This window comes from Budorcas taxicolor, chromosome 11 (assembly GCF_023091745.1).
Source record: "Budorcas taxicolor isolate Tak-1 chromosome 11, Takin1.1, whole genome shotgun sequence".
Classification (NCBI taxonomy): Eukaryota; Metazoa; Chordata; class Mammalia; order Artiodactyla; family Bovidae; genus Budorcas; species Budorcas taxicolor.
The window spans coordinates 97,773,892-97,791,385 of record NC_068920.1 but is presented as its reverse complement, the minus strand read 5'-3'; the positions used below and the strand labels follow the sequence as shown (position 1 = coordinate 97,791,385).

General features: G+C 36.2%; 1 protein-coding gene across 1 annotated transcript in view; it reads left to right on the top strand.

Annotated features, from left to right (window-relative positions):
- The first annotated feature begins 1,774 nt into the window (after positions 1 to 1,774).
- Positions 1,775 to 17,494, top strand: part of PNPT1 (polyribonucleotide nucleotidyltransferase 1) — a 40,986-nt gene continuing 25,266 nt past the window's right edge. The window contains exons 1-11 of the mRNA XM_052648669.1: positions 1,775 to 1,935; positions 6,155 to 6,215; positions 6,812 to 6,886; positions 7,539 to 7,644; positions 8,769 to 8,818; positions 9,806 to 9,869; positions 9,969 to 10,016; positions 10,921 to 11,034; positions 14,553 to 14,739; positions 15,769 to 15,820; positions 16,092 to 16,149. Coding sequence (XP_052504629.1) covers positions 1,775 to 1,935; positions 6,155 to 6,215; positions 6,812 to 6,886; positions 7,539 to 7,644; positions 8,769 to 8,818; positions 9,806 to 9,869; positions 9,969 to 10,016; positions 10,921 to 11,034; positions 14,553 to 14,739; positions 15,769 to 15,820; positions 16,092 to 16,149 — 976 coding nt within the window. The remainder of the gene's footprint in view (positions 1,936 to 6,154; positions 6,216 to 6,811; positions 6,887 to 7,538; positions 7,645 to 8,768; positions 8,819 to 9,805; positions 9,870 to 9,968; positions 10,017 to 10,920; positions 11,035 to 14,552; positions 14,740 to 15,768; positions 15,821 to 16,091; positions 16,150 to 17,494) is intronic.

Genomic DNA, 17,494 nt, shown 5'->3' with positions numbered 1-17,494 from the left:
CTGCCTTCTGCAAAGAAGTGTGAATGACTACATATGTCCCAGCTGCTGGCAATCTCCACTCCTTTCCTAGAGCCCTGATGACTTATCTGCCTCCTACCCCTTAAAATTTCTTTATTCCTCCTCCCTTTGGGGAGAAGTTGTTTTTAAAGTATGAGTTCTCCTTTCTCCATTCCTTGATCTATAAATAAAACTTCTGCTGTACTATACCAAACTTGGCTTCATTTGAGTGGCATTTGCAACTCCAGGCAAAGGACCAATTGAGGGGTCACTGACTCTTTGGGGATTGGTAACAACTTCAATGGCACCCCACTCCAGTACTCTTGCCTGGAAAATCCCATGGACAGAGGAGCCTGGTAGGCTGCAGTCCATGGGTTCGCTAGGAGTTGGACATGACTGAGTGACTTCACTTTCACTTTTCACTTTCATGCATTGGAGAAGAAAATGGCAACCCACTCCAGTATTCTTGCCTGGAGAATCCCAGGGATGGGGGAGTCTGGTGGGCTGCCGTCTATGGGGTCGCACAGAGTTGGACATGACTGAAGCGACTTAGCAAGAGCAGCAGCAGCAGCAACAACAACTTCAATTCTACGCTCTAAACTATTAGGCCTAAATGAAAAGTATTATACAGTATTTAGGTCCTTTACCAAAAGGTGATTTAATATTCTTAATTTATAAAACTAAAATCATGTTGAATTGTGGCAGGTAGATTCTGATAGATTTGTCCTTATGACAGGTTTCAGTGGATTGGTCTTGAAAACACTGGCAACACAAGGTAAAGAAAAAGGTAGAAAAGAAGCAAAAACTACTTTAACGTTAAATACCTATAAAGAGTTATCTGTAATCCCTTTATTGACATGGAAATTCCAAATCAGTGATTGAAATTGCTCTTGAGAGCAATTTGTTGTTCGGATTTCTTTGGAGAACAGGGTTATGACCTTAAAAGAGAAATATGATCCTCAGAAGAATAATCATTTGATTCATTCCATGAACCATATAAAGATTTCTCCAACAGACTGGATTAAGAGGGGTGGGAGAAATTTATCCACCCCCTAGAAATTTATCAAATCAAATTCCAAAAAATTTTTTTTCATTTTCCAAAACTTTTAAAAAATAGTGGCAAGTTGGTTTAGAAAGTATTAACACTTGACAAAAATAGACAGAGAAACTAATTGCTAAATATTAAAATGGAAATTAACCCAAAATGAGCATAATGATATATAAAATGATAACACAGGTCAACCAGAGGTGAAATTAACTTACTAGAAATAAATTCGGCTCCTATGGTGGTACTTGGTACTCCCTTGGTAAAGTAGTAATATATTTGTTGCTTGAAATTTATAAAATAAAAGCCAGGGGGTAGGATGGAAGACAGAAAGGTCTCTTTCCATGGCCCACTACCCAAATTCTCCTAATTCTCAGCTGGCAGAAGCCAGATAACAACAATGTGTTTTCTGATTACTTCTATTACTGCAATACTCTTTTAAATACTGGTGCTATTTTAGATTCTCTTTTAAACTACGATAGAAAAATGAAAAACAAACCAAAAACTCACATTATTTTACTAATTGTTGTTGATTGGCTGATAAAGGACGAGTTGTCTCAATTGCGTTCAGATAGTTTTGACCCTCTCTACGCTTCGTAAAAAGCGGCCAGGTATCCGCTTCCCCGGCGTTCCCCTCGGTACCGCGGAAACGAAACTGCACCAGGCTCCGCCCCACTATCTGCAGATTAAGCCAATCAGGGCGCGGCCCGGGTTGATCGCGTGCCAAGTGTCATGGCGGCCTGCAGGCATTGCTGCTCGTGCCTCCGGCTGCGGCCTCTGGGCGATGGTCCCCTCCGTCTGCCAGGGCGGGATAGGACACTCACCCAGTTACAGGTGCGAGCACTATGGGGTGGCATCGGGCCGCGATCCGTGGCCGTGGATTTAGGCAGCAGGTAAGGAACTGTGTGTGTTCTCTGTCCTTTCACAAGGCGGGTCCGAGTACATTCACTTCCTAGAGTACGAATCCGGCAACCCAAGTCTCTTTACCCTAAACCTAAGTTACAAATTTCCCTTTCCGCGTTTGGAACCTGTTTCTTGGCACCCCCATCCCCATCCCCCTACTTCACTTGCTGTCTCAGTACCGTGCCCTTTGCTGCTTCTTGCTCCCTCCCTCCCTGTTCCGAGCTTCTTTTCCCCAACCGAGTTTGCCCACTTGATTTCCATTCTCTTTACTTTTGGTGATTCCTCGGCTATGAAATGAAAAAGATAACGCGTTAACAATTGATGCTTACGTCTTTCAATCCAGTTTACTGGCTAAGAAGCTTGGCCTGTATGACTCTGATAGGAAAGGAAGGACAAAGTCAGTTTGTTGACGCTGGTTATATGATACTCTGTTAAAGCCTGTGCAAGTGTTAGTCACTTAGTCCTGTCCTACTCTTTGCGACCCCAACCAGGCTCCTCTGTCCATGGGATTCTCCAGGCAAGATTGCTGGAGTGGGTTGCCATTCCCTTCTGCGGGGGATCTTCCTAACCCAGGGATGGAACCCAGGTCTCCTGAATTGCAGGCAAATTCTTTATGGTCTGAGCCACTTGGGAACCCTGTAGTAAATGTACTATTACTTTCATTTTATAGTTAAAGCACCAGAGGCTCAGAGAAGCTTAGGTAACTTTCTCAGGGTCAAAGCTACTCCTATGAGACTAGGTGGATTTTAAATTTGTGTTTCAGATTGATACTTTCTCTTGGGGTCTGTTTCCCAGAATTCATTTCTAAAATGACTTTTATAAAAGTAGTATGGGATTCATTTTAAAAAATGAAACTGCTAATACTTTATATATACTTTTCACATGTATTTTTAAAAAAACGTTGACCCTAATTCATACAAAAGTCAGAAAATCTGGCTTTGAATCCAACACTTCCTCCCTGACTTACTGAATGATCTTTGAACAAGCTGTGTCACCATGTCACCACTCCTTCCACTCCCCTGAATGAGGAGACTTTTATTAGATCAAGAGTCAGCAAACTTTTTCTGTAATGGGTCAGATAATAAATATTTTAGACCAAATCATAAAGCTGGGTGTTTTGGTTTTGCCTACTGTGTGTCAGTCACATAATCATATGCGTTTACATACCCTCTAAAAATGTAGGGAAAAAAAAAGTTGTTAGGTTAAAGACTATAAAAAGAAAAGAGATGTAGAGACTGTGAGACTAGATGATCTCTAAGGTCTTTCTTTCCACCTCTTGCATTCTTTGATTCTGATTTTTGAGGGGAAAGATATCTCTTCCATTCTTCAAGGACTGAAAATTTATTCTTCTGTGAAGAAATGTCCCAGAACATTTCATTACACAGACATCTACTGTTAGGCACTAGGTACTCAAAGGAGAAGGCAATGGCACCCCACTCCAGTACTCTTGCCTGGAAAATCCCATGGATGGCTGCAGTCCATGGGGTCGCTAAGTCAGACATGACTGAGCAACTTCACTTTCACTTTTCACTTTCATGCATTGGAGAAGGAAATGGCAACCCACTCCAGTGTTCTTGCCTGGAGACTCCCAGGGACAGGGGAGCCTGGTGGGCTGCCGTCTGTGGGGCTGCACAGAGTAGGACACGACTGAAGTGACTTAGCAGCAGCAGCAGGGACTCAAAACAACAAGGTTAGGTTTGCCCTCCAAACTTTTCATAATAGTCTACTTTGAATCTCATTTATTAGTCAACTGGGATTTTTTTTTTTTTTTGTAACCTCTTTTTAAACCTGTGTCATGTGTTGTAGCAGTGAGATTCATAAACATCATACCTGCTGGGTCAATTATTTTCTTTGTCATAAGTCTGCAACAAACTTTTTTGGGTGACTGCTTTGTACCACCAACTTGATACTTGCTATGTGTATCCTTTACAATGTTCTAGAAGGTTGTATACTATTGTGGTAAACGTCTTTACTACACACAATAAACTCTGTAGTAATTTTCATTTCAGCAAGTTATTGAGCATTTACTATATTGAGTTCCAAGGCAACTAGAGATAGTCTGATGAGGAAGAACACAGATTCAGTGCTGAGAAAATCAGTTTGTGGGAAAGGTATGAATAGCGTGCTGAAGGAGCACAAAGGGGTGTTTATCCCACTGTAAAGCTTGCTGTTGAAGGTGAATCCTGAAACGCAAAAAGGAATTAGCAAGGAGAAAGTAGCAGAGAAAATGGCAAGTGCAATTGCAGAGAAGTGAGAGAGTGTATTGACTAGCTACAAATAACTCACTGTGGATGGAGTGAAAAGTGAAGTATGAGTTTGGCAGCAAAGGCAAGGCCAAATCATAAAGGTGGGTGTTTGTTTTGTTTTTGCTGGAGTGGGGGTGGAGTAGCATGAGTTTTGAACTACTGAATTTTTCTTAGAGGAAGCTATACCATTTTGCAAGTGTCTCCAAAAATACTTGCATCTCTCTCTCCCTGGAGTTCTACTTCCTGTGGCAGATAGCTCCTCTTTTCCCTTCTCTCTTCCTAAGCTATCTCGTCCTACTCTTGTGCCCACCAATAGAACCTCCTTTCTCTTCTTATCCTTTTTATTATTTTTTTCAAAAGTATATTTTGATTTAGGTATTCACTCACATCGTTCAGTATTTTGAAAGCTCAGAAATCTTCTCATACGGTTCCATAGCCATCCAGTTCCAATTCCAGAAGCCATTGATATGTTAACAATCTTATATTTGGAGGTATTTTATACATTAAAATATTGGCAAGTGAATTGATAAGAGGTAAAATCACCATGAAATACAGGAAAAAATTACGTGTCTGTTAGACACCAGCTGAAATCATGAGACATAATGGAAAGTAACCACCTAGCGGGAAAAAAGTTTAAATTAGGTCAGTCACCAAGGCAGAACTATCTGGTAGGTGGTCTGGGACACCTAAAGGAGACATTGTGTAGATCAACAGAAAGAACAAAGAAAGTGGGAGGATTTGGTATTTGACTATTAATCCAAGCCTGTGTTTGAGAACATCTGGGGTACTTCTGTGTTTTATCTTTTGAGGAATTGCCAGATTATTTCCCAAAGCAGGTGCACCATTTTACATTTCAGTCAGCAGTGTATGAGACTGCCAATTTCTCCACATGCCCATCAACACATACCCATCATAACCATCCTACTAGATGTGAATAGTATCTCATTGTGGTTTTGATTTGCATTTCCTTAGCGGCTAATGATGTTGAGCATATTTTCATGCAGTACTGTTGATCTTCCTTGAAGAAACATTGATTGAAATCCTTTACCAATTTATAAAATTGGGTTTCTTTTTATTTTTGAGTTGTAAGCATTCTTTACATATTCTAGATACAAGTCCCTTATCAGGTATATGATTTCCAAATACATTCTGCTATTCTGTAGATTTTCTTTCACTTTGTTGATGATGTCCTTTGTAGCATGAAAGTTTTTAATTTTGATTGTCAGATTTATCTATTTTTTTTCTTTTTTATTTGTGCTTTTGATGTCATCTATAGGAAGATGTGGTCTAACCCAGGTTTATGAAGATTTACTCCTGTGTTTTTTTCTTTCAGTATTACAGTCTTAATTTTTACATTTATGTCAATAATCCATTTTGAGTTAATTTTTATTTATAATATGAGGAAAGGGTCCAACGTTTATTAACTTCTTTGCATATGGATATCCAGTTGTCCCAGCACTATTGGTTGAAAAGACTGTTTCTTTCCCCCACTGAGTTATCTTGGCACTGTTGTAGAACATGAAAGTTTCTGTTGGAAGTTTTGGAGTTTATATTTTAAAGGCAATGAGGGAGATTTTAAAGGAATTAAGGAGAGAAATGATAAAGTTTGTGTGTTAAAAGGCTACTTTAGTCAACAAGGCAAGAGTGGTAAGACAGGAGAGAAAAGATGTGATAAATGGGAAATTAACCTTAAGAAAGGAGCTTCGTCCCTTCAGAAATACTCTGTCATTCAGATTACTCCTGTGCCTCGGTTTCTGTATTTTTTCTAAAGGAGATCTTAACCTCCCCTTGAATCTTTGGTAATGATAGTGAGCTCTGTCCCTTTTTTGTTTATTTGTTTGTTTGTTGGTAGTTGGGGGCCTATGGGACCTTTGGTTCTTTAGATCTTTGATTGATTTATTCTAAGTTAGGAAATTGTACTAATGACCTAAGTCCTTTTGTATTGGATTTTTATTTTGAACAGAAAATTAGAAATATCCTCTGGAAAACTGGCCAGATTTGCAGATGGCTCTGCTGTAGTACAGGTAAAAAGTCCAAATTGTTAAATTTTCACCCTAAAAATGTTTATAGAGACTGGTACTGAATATCTTTATAACATCATGTAACTTCTTAGAATTCTGGTACTGGAAATTAATTCAGACCATTTGTAGTGTCAGAATCATTCCAGACAACCAGGGAGTCGGAGGACTAAGTATACTAAATGACCTTTAAGGTCTCTTCCAAACTTGGGGTTCTCATTTATTCTGTTAATAAATTCTGTAATGCTTTTTTAGAGAAAGTAATTTTACTGGTTTCTTCAATAGTAATAATTTTTTCTTTATTTATAGCCTAAATTTCCTAATAAGAAGTAGAAAATATGATTGGATGTGACTAAGCTATCAGTGAGCCTTTTCCCTTTTAGTTCTGTTACTTTTGAAAAACTTAGTGACTGTTCTAATATAGATCATGATTATGCAGAAGTGATTAAGATTGGACTGCTTGTGAATAATTATGTTCATAGTCACAGTGTCACAGAATAACAATTCTCTTTCCTTGGGTTTAACTGAGGGAGGATTCAGTCTTATATGAATAACTGTTTATATGTTAATATCATTTACCAGTGTTGTTGTTTATGTTTAAGTCAGGTGACACTGCAGTGATGGTCACAGCAGTCAGTAAAACAAAACCTTCACCTTCCCAATTCATGCCTTTGGTGGTAAGTATTTGCTGATTTTTCTGAACTGTAATATAGAATAAATATAGAATTGTAATATTTTTGTCCAATGTCTAGTGAGTACAAATTGTAAACTTTGCACAATAAAGGGTTTTCCTTAACTGTTTGATATTGAGTCATTATATCAGTGGTCATCATACTTTTTTAAAGATCCAGGTTTGGCAAGTTGACAGAAACAGTGGAAGTGCACGAGTACTTTGATGTTTAGTAAGCAGTGAATTCATTGCTTTTGTAGATTTCCCTTTGTATGAGTCTACAAGTATATTTTTGGTGAAAATAGTATTTTATGGCTTCTTTTCTTATGATAAGGGGAATGCAGTTACAGAGTTGACACAAAAAAAGGCAGTGTTGAACTTGACCAGGATAAGCTACTGTGGGAAGTATTGAGTCTACACAGTCATCTAACTGGGTAGTGGAAGGCTTTTAAAAAAATCAATTTACTGACTATTTCTGTCACCTCTCCTTTCTCTAAGAGATACAAAACACTAAAAGTAAGCAAGATATTCACTCTTAGTCTGGAATATGTTGTTGGCAACCTCAGGACAACTGTATCTCTATAGTAATTTCTTGAGGAAAATCTGCTACTACAAAAGTCAGTCAAATGAACAGCATTTTTTTTTCTTCGCTCTTTCAGGTTGACTATAGACAGAAGGCTGCTGCAGCAGGTAGGATTCCCACAAACTATCTCAGAAGAGAGATTGGATCTTCTGATAAAGAAATTCTTACAAGTCGAGTAATAGGTAAGATATTAAGGTCTCTGATATATATACCTGTGTTAGTATCTCTTCTCTTCCATCTGTGTTCTATAATCTCTCTTAAATTTTCTTCATTACATTAACACAACCTAAGATTATTTACTTTTTGTATCCCCGATTCAAATATGGGCTTCATGAGAAAAAAATTTTTGTTTAATGCTGAATCCCCTATACCTAGCATACTCCCTGGAACAAAATAGGCATTCAACAAATATTGTTGACCAAATGAATGAATCTCTATTAATCATATAAATTCTGTGGCCCACACCTCTACTCTGTTGAACCTAAGTATTTTTCATTTGTATGTTCATCGTAGTAATTCCTGAAAGCGTTGTATTCATCAACTACTGAAATATGTTTATGATTTTTCAAATCTTTGATATCCTTAAATATCATGGGATCATTTGTAGTTTATAGTTCTTCTAACCAAAATTTCTACTTTATGTATATCAGACACAGAATTCCAAGGAAGGGTTTTATTTTGGTGTGCTGTTGGTCTTAAGCCTCTTTCTTCTGCTTAAATAAATAAATAACAGTTGGGAGAAGGCAATGGCAACCCACTCCAGTACTCCTGCCTGGAAAATCCCATGGATGAAGGAGCCTGGTAGGCTGCAGTCCATGCGGTCGCTAAGAGTTGGGCACGACTGAGCGACTTTACTTTCATTTTTCACTTTCATGCATTGGAGAAGGAAATGGCAACCGACTCCAGTGTTCTTGCCTGGAGACTCCCAGGGACGGGGGAGCCTGGTGGGCTGCCGTCTGTGGGGTCGCACAGAGTTAGACACGACTGAAGCGACTTAGCAGCAGCAGCAGCAAGCAATGAATTCTGATGTCTGTGGAACCAGAATGAAAAGTTGCTCCCCAATTTTACAATTGGGTGCTCCTGTCCTGCTAGTTTTTCATCTTTAGGATCTGGTGTATATTAATATTTATCTGTGTCCCTGTGAGTAAATTAGTCCAAGGGTTTTGTTTTTGCTGTTATTGTTTTGCTTTATTAAATGGCTAGTTACATTACTTTTTAGCTTGGTCTTTAATGGGGGAAAAGTTTTGAATTGTGAAGCAACTTCTGCTAGTAACAATTTAACCTCTTTTTCTTTTTCTTTTGGCAGATCGTTCAATTAGACCTCTCTTTCCAGCTGGCTACTTTTATGATACACAGGTATGTTCTGTTTTAGGTTTATTTGTTTCCAGGTCAGTAAAGAAAAAAAAAAAAAGATGTAATCTCTATTTAATACTTCCTAGGCCCAACATTTTAACAGTATAAAATAAGAATTTTTGGTGATGCTGCTGCAGTTTACATTAGTTTTTAAAACCTAACATTTATTTGGTATCAATATGAGCTGATACCTGAATTATGAGTAGGAATTAACCAATGTAGGAGTAGAGGAAAATGGAACAGGAAGCACAAAATCCTTGGGCAGGAAAGAAATTGGTAAATTTGAAAAAAGGTTAGAGTAATTGAGGTGGGTGGGGACAGTTCAGACTGGGCCCCAAAGGTCATATTAGTAACAGACAAGGACTGTCAACTAGTCTTTATTACCTATTTTTTTATCATTGGGTTCTCTAAACCTCTACTTTGTTATATTTTGTTACTTTCTGAATAATACCTTCTTTTGTAATAATGACCCATTTATATACTTTAATTAACTATTTTATGTGTGAAAAAAATAAATATGCCTTGCAAATATTCCTTTGTTAGAATGTCACTGCTTCGAGAAGTTATTTTCCTAAGTACATGACATAAGCATATTATTACAATGTAATTTGTCTGTGCTTAACAAACAGAAGACAACAATATTTTTATGTAACATTTACTAACATAGCTAACTAACATTTACTGCTCAGTACTATAAATAATTTATACACAGTATTTCCTATAATTTTCCTAAGAACTTTGTAGGAAGATACCATTATTTTTCCCTTTTAAAGATGAGGAAACTTTTGAGGCTTAATTTAAGTAATTTTTCCTGTGGTCAAGCATGTAGTTAAATGATAGAAGTAAGGAGTTTGACTACAAAGCTTTTGCTTTGAACCATATCATATAGTTTTCCTATATTTTAGGCCAAAATGTTATTCCAAATGATAATCCTCCCACATCAAGTAGATTTTTTTTTTTAAGTGCTTTGCATTTTTTCCCTTGCATTAGATCCTTTGTAATCTGTTAGCAGTAGATGGTGTTAATGAACCTGATGTCCTGGCAATTAATGGTGGTAAGTATAAAAATAAAGATTAAAATTGTTACTATTAATTTTCTTTTTTAAGCAATGAAATATTTTTATTTCAGCTCTTATTTTCTTTCTTTTTTAAAGCTTCTGTAGCCCTCTCATTATCAGATATTCCTTGGAATGGACCTATTGGTAAGTTAGGATTTGAAAATAAAAAACATTTTTTCTATCACTTCTCAGCTTTTTGGCTAAGAGCACTGAAGAAACATTTTTTTTTTTCCAAAAAATTGGAGTGAGCATGCTATAGCAAGGACATAGATTTATTAACTTTGATTTACTGTTTCTTGGGGAGTCTGATTAGATGACATTCTAAGAAGAGTCCTTTCAGATCTTTTAAGAAACTTTTCTCTTTGCTTTGGGTTTTGTTTCTTATAGCAATATGTTATGTGTTAGAGATTATTTTATGTTCTCAGATTCTGTGACTTCTTAGTTGCCTCTTCTGTTTGAAGAATTTCTCTATCTTTGGACTGAGAAATTGTCAGGGTACACACTCTTTCAAGATAATATTGAAATATAAACTTGTTTGTAACTTATAGCTCATGTAAGTTGTATTCATGCAATATACAAATGATTTCTCAGGTAAATAATTATTGTGTCCTAAATGCCCAATATTGGACTTAGCAATGAAAAAACTAAGGCAGACTAGGTATCAGTAGTACAAAGATGAATGAGACAGTTCTTGGTTTCAGCATGAGCAAAACAATTTTTTATAAACAGCACTATAAAAGTATAGTCAGATTGTTAAGAAAATGATAGAGAAGGGCAGGTTTATATTTGTGTAGTTAGGTGTCAGAGAGGGTTTCTCAAGAGTCACTGACATTTATGCTGTACCTTAGTAGGATCAGAAGGTAAGCACTTGTCTTAAGAGAAAATACAGTCAAGACTAGGAAAAGACCACTGAGATGAATGCTGAACTTGAGTCACCCAGTGAGGCCAGAAGATGGTCACAATTGAAGATATGGATTGAAGCCATTACTGGAATGTCTTGAAAACTGAGTTTTTATTAAACAATTGCCAATATTTTAATATATTTTAGGGGCAGTACGAATAGGAATGATTGATGGAGAATGTGTAGTTAACCCAACACGAAAAGAAATGGCTAACAGTACTTTAAATTTAGTGGTTACTGGAGCACCTAAAAGTCAGATTGGTAAGTAGTTTATGTGGTAGATTTGTTCTGGATTTTATGTACAGGTTTTGGCTTCTAAAAATGTATGTGTATTTTGTTAATTAGCCATAAAAATTTTTGTTTTGTTTTATTGCTGCCCCATTTTGGTAGTGCTCTTGTGTCATGTCAAACAATACCTAGAATTATAGAATGTTATATAACTAATTGAAATGCAGAAATCTTTATTAAGATAATTTTAGTAATTATTTTTAGACTGATAAGCTAGTCTAAAATTTAAAGTTTTAAATCTGGTAGTAAATTAATTGTTTTATTAAATATGTTAATTTAGCTAATGCAGTCATTCGAAGCCTGTTGTCCTCTGAGAAAGAGGTATCATATTTCCTCATAGGAAACTAGTGATAAAGATATGCACTGGACCATGGGTCACCTTTACTCCTTCCAACTAAAATGCCATAATCAACACGAACAAAAATCAGAGGCTGATTCTGTTGAAGGGGAACAGCCTTTAACAGTCAAAATGACTTGGGTTTGAAACTGAGCATCTGCCATAGTTAACCATGCAACCTTGGACAAATAAATTAAGGTCTCTTAGTTTATCCTGCTACCTGATATTTGTTGTCTGGAACTTTTTGACACAGAATCTTCTGATGTGGGAACATTTTGATGAAATGTAAATGTATTAAACTTTAAGTGCTTTTTTTGTTCAGTTAACATGTAAAATACCTCATTTCCAGCTGCTGCTTTTGGAATGTTCATAATGACTTAGAACTAGATGATAGACAAAATACATGAAAGAGGAATTGTGTATTATCTACATGTTAGTTAGGAATTGTGTGGTGAAACTAAATAACAAGGCTTAAACAAGATGGGAACTTATTTTTTCTCAAGTAACAAAAATTCAGAGATAATGACTCCAGGACAGTTACAGCAGCTCCCCTAATGTCTTAAGAAATCTAGATCATTTTATAGCTTTCCACTCTGCTATGCTTAGGGTGTTGCCCACATCTTCATGGTTATGTACTGGCTACCAGTGGTGGTGTAGTCGTTAAGTTGAGTACAACTCTTGCAGCCCATGGATTGCAGCCTGCCAGGCTTGTCTGATCATGGGATTCCAGAACTCTAGCTAACAGAACTCTGGCCAACTTATCTTACTTACGGGCAGGAGGGGAAAAAAGAGGCAGGGACAAGAGACCAGGAGGAATAGTAAAAAGATGTGTGCCCACTGAGTAAGTCACCCTCCCTTTTAAAGGTGAAGGTGGGGAACTATCACCATATAGAGAAGATTCTAAAGATTTGGGGAGGCTGTGAATAATGAATGACCCCTACATTATATTTGAGCATCTCAAAAAGGGCCCTGAGTAGAGTGTTGGTTTGCTATTTGAAGTTCACTTGGTCTATATCTGAAATTTTTCTGCTGAAAGTTAGTAACTTTCAGCAAAATTAGTAAAAAAAGAAATTTACTAATTTTTTAGTGAATTGATTTGGCTACTTTATAGGACCATTATGAAGATTAGAGTCAAGGTTTGTTGAGTACCCCACATAGTACCTAGAACCTAGTAAGCAAGTGGTTAATATTACTGTTAAGATGCAAAATAAACCATCTTCTAAATGGTCATATACCTTTATCTGCCTTTGTGTCTGAACCACTCTAATTTTAAAGAGATACTGGAGGAATGAACCAAGGATCTTTACTGTATCTGCAGCATGCAGAAACCCAATAGGCAGCCTTCCAACTGTTGTTCTGACCTGTTCCTATGCTCTTTTTAAAATTAATTTACTGAGGTACAGTTTACATACATTAAATGCATGTTTTTAAATCTCCAATTCTGTGAAAGGGAGAGGAGATGTCATGGGAACACAGATAAGAGAAAGGCTATAACCATCTCCATATCATGGTATCAGAGGAAGCTTCTTTGTGCCTCAAGTGAACAACTGAAACCTAACCTCCCTTCATCCTCCTCCATGTATATTTGTTTAATATTTCTCTACATTTAGAACCACAACAGGGAAGTGTCACAATTTTTGCTTTAACCATCAGACAGTTTAGAAAATTGCAGACAAGTATTCCAGTGTGTTGTATTTACCCATATTTTTGCTTAATACGTTCTTAACATGGTTTCTTCCTTTATTGTTTTCTGTTTAGAGACCTTTCTTTAGCCATTTCAGGGTGACACATTTTCTTCTTTCTCCTACATCTAAGAGTTTTGATTTCTCCTTCACTCTTAAATATTTTCACTGGGAATAGGATTCTGGGTTGAACGTTCTTCTCTTTCAACACCTGAAAGATATTATGCCTCTTCCTTCTGGCCTCCATGGTTTCTGATGATAAATTTGCTGTTGTTTGAATTGCTTTTCCCACATTGGTATGGTGTCATTTTTCTCTAGCTGGTTTCAAGATTTTTTTTCCTTTGTCTTTGGTTATCAGAAGTTTAATTATGATATGTCTTTTCTTGGGTTATCCTATGTTGGGTTTATTCAGCTTCTTGAATATGCAGGTTTATGTTTCCACCAAATTGGGGAAATTTCCAGCTATTTTTCCCCCAGTACTTTTCAGCCCTGCCATCTTTCTCCTCTTTCCAAGACAGCAGTGACAGAAATGTTAGATCTTCCGTTATAGTTTTACAGATCTGCTTCAGCTGACTGATGTAATTCCAACATGTAAAGCATATAAGAGTTTTTTTTTCCATTCTTGATTATGCTTAGAAGCCTTAGATGTGACTTTTTAGAAGTGATTCATTATGACTTTTTAGCCATAATAAATCTTAATGACATGATGTGGTTAAATACACTAGTTTGATGGTAGCTATGCATTACATGATCTTAGACTTTGGACAAGTTGAGAGATACCTGCCAGAAATGGCACACATATTCAGCCTTATAGAAACCAAAGCTAAAATGCTAGAAGCCTTACTTTGGAGCTTGCCTGCTTTCCACAGGAGTTATACTTCACAAAACTAAAAACAACCATTTTATGGTAGTAGCTTGGGTCCTCTAGTTCGCTAACTTGAAACAATATCACTGCAAAGATTTCCTGACCCAGGCAAAAATTAGAAAATGTGACAAGGACCAAATTAAGAGAGAGGTCACATCAAATAACTGTTAAAAAGGAAATGTTATTGGACAGCTACTGTGCTAATATTTAAAATTTTCAATTTAAATACATTTAAAAAATAGATGCAGTTGTATATGTTAAAGGATGGAATTTTATGATATTTTAATTATATCTTATAGAGCTGTTACAAAAAATTGTGTGCACATTTCATTTTGTTTCATTTTTTTAATGAGAAATTCCTCAGTAAATTTATGAAGAATATATACTTCAAATATCAAGGTTTCTTTATTCATTTACTACTGTTTATATTTTGGAATTGTGTTAATTCTGAGGAAAGAAATCAAAAAGGTAGAAAATTGATCTGTAGTATTTGTCATGTCATGGTCTTTGAAAATGGTAAAATTGATATTTGAAAATTCAAATCTGAAACATTTGAAAATTGGTAAAAGGTTCAGTGGCAGTCTTGTTCTTTTTTTTTGCTTTTTAGTCATGTTGGAAGCCTCTGCAGAGAATATTTTACAGCAGGACTTTTGCCATGCTATCAAAGTGGGAGTAAAACATACACAACAAATAATTCAGGGCATCCAGCAGTTGGTAAAAGAAAATGGTGTTACCAAGAGGACACCTCAGAAGTTATTCATCCCTTCGCCAGAGATTGTCAAACACGCTCATAAGTAAGAAAATCTGTATGAAAGAAAATATGAACGTATCACCAAATTTAATTTCCTCTCAGAAATAACTTCTCATAGAAGCACTGTCCATACATTACTTCCTAAATACCAGCTTTCTATTTTAATAGTCATTGCCATAAATAGCAGTCTAATGCTTTTAGAAGGATAAACCTACATCTCTCTTCAAGGACCTAAGTTTAAATCTCAAAGGAAAGGGGAGAGTGAGTGTACTTGTCAAAATTAAGATAATTCTCCTCTCTGTCAAGGAAGATGAGTATAAAGCATAAGATATTTGAATATCTAAGGAAACTGTTGAGGTTCTCAAATACAGCCACCACTATATGCCCAGTCCTTATACTAGTGCCTGTACATAAAGTACTCATAAATTATGAATGAATGACCAGAGAATTATTTCATTTGAAATAAACTGAAAAAGTTCATACTTCTCTTAGTATGAGTCTCACAGCCATTACTTAGAGATTAGAGTTTTAACACTACCCAATCACAGGGTTATCTGCAATAACAGCCAAAATGCATAGGGAAAAAAAAAAAAAGGGCAGCTGGTTCCATGAGAGTGAGTGAAGAGAGAAAAATCTAAGATGAAATTAATTGAACAGTTAAGGGAAGGTGTGTGTGAGTGATTCCCCTAATATGTGAGGAGAAAGAAATTTGTGTTCTCCTTCCCTTGTGGCTCAGCTGGTAAAGAATCTGCCTGCAATGCGGGAGACCTGGGTTTGAACCCTGGGCTGGGAAGATCCCCTGGAGAAGGGAACAGCTACCCACTCCAGTATTTGGCCTGGAGAATTCCATGGACTTTATAGTCCATGGGGTCGCAAAGAGTTGGACATAACAGCAACTTTCACTTCATCATAAATAGTAAACAGATTAGCAGTGTTACAGAGCAATAAATACATATTTTTAATTATGAAATGTTAAGTATTTTAGCCTGTTAAATATTTCAGTCTTGTTTATAATAAACACTGCCTAATGTTTCTACATATTATGCTGACCTTTACTTTTTGCTTAAAATAGACTCGCCATGGAAAAACTCTACACAGTTTTTACAGATCATGAACATGATAAAGTAGGTATACCTGAATTTTGTTTATATAATTGTTCTGGGAATTCTTTTTTGTCATAGCTCACACAATTTTGTTTATGAATATTTGTCATATTTTTATGAAAAGGGCAGTGTGTGAATACATTTAAATGAATTAAACAGGTACTATTTCTTACAAATTACCATTAGGGAAATCTGATTACTATTACAAAGTGTTAATTGTATAGTAATTTTAAAAATAGAAATGTTAAATATAAAAGCCATATATAACAACTGAACTTCAACTTTCTTTTAGATTTCCAGAGATGAAGCTATTAATAAGATTAGATTAGATACAGAGGAACAACTAAAAGGTAAATTTTAGTTTTTTCTAGTATAAAAAAATAAAGGAAATAATAGATTTTAAAATTTCAGTTGTTAAGAGATCAGTTATTCTTATTACTCCTTAGTTTCATCTTTAGTAAACTTGTGATAATGATACATCCCAAAGTTACTGTTAAACTGACTTCTGTGCATGGGTAAGAACTGCACCTGACCCAAAGTAAGCACCAATAAATGCTGAGTATGAGGTGTTCCTAATCTTTTCTAGATCAAACTCTCATACTCCAAAATGGGTATCCTTGTATCGTTTCCTATGAAAACCTAAAAGATACTCTTTAAAATTGCTGAGTTTAATTTATAAAATTGCAATTCTAATACAGTTTGTGAGGACTGAATGAATAAATCATTTACATCTGTGCCTGACACATAGCAGGTTTTCAGTAAATGTTAATTGATGTTATTAACATGTGGAATTATAAAATTTAGATTTTAGAGACTCTTTCTTTCTAAAAATTATTAAACAAAAGGATTTTATTGCTTAATAGTAGTCACACAAACTGAGGTACCACGCATGACATATAGTTCTTGTTAATTTTTCTGCTAATAGACAAATATCCTCTCACCTGCATATCTCAAGACAAAAATTTTGCTGCTAACATCAATATTAAGGCCATTACGTATTTCTGTAATTATCTATATCCACTATCTATATGTGTAATTGCCGTTGAAAAAGTTTGGTCTTTTCTCACTATATTTCATCCTATTAAGGATTAGAAGTAAGTCAGATAGAGAAGGAGAAATAACATATGACATCCCTTATATGTGGAATCTGAAAAGAAATGATACAAATGAACTTACTTGTAAAACAGAAGGAGACTCACAGACTTAGAGAATGAATTTATGGTTGCCAGTGGAGGAAGAAAGGAGGGAAGGGATAGTTAGGGAGTTTGGTTTGGACATGTACACACTGCTGTATTTAAAATGGATAACCAACAAGGACCTACTGAATAGCACATGGAACTCAGCTCAAAGTTATGTAGCAGCCTGGATGGGAGGGGAGTTTGGGGCAGAATGGATACATGTATATGCATAGCTGAGTCCCTTCACTGTTCACCTGAAACTATCACAACATTGTTAACCGGCTATACCCCAATACAAAATAAAAAGTTGGGGGGGGGGGGAATGCAAAAAAAAAAAGTTGTATAACACCTGCTGCCTTATTTAAAAAGAAAGTGATTTTAATAATACGTAGTCATGGGGCTTCGCAGGTGACACTGTTGGTAAAGAACCTGCCTGCCAAAATGGGAGACGTAAGAGATGTGGGTTCAATTCCTGGGTCAGGAAGATCCCTTGGAGGAGAGCATGGCAACCCACTCC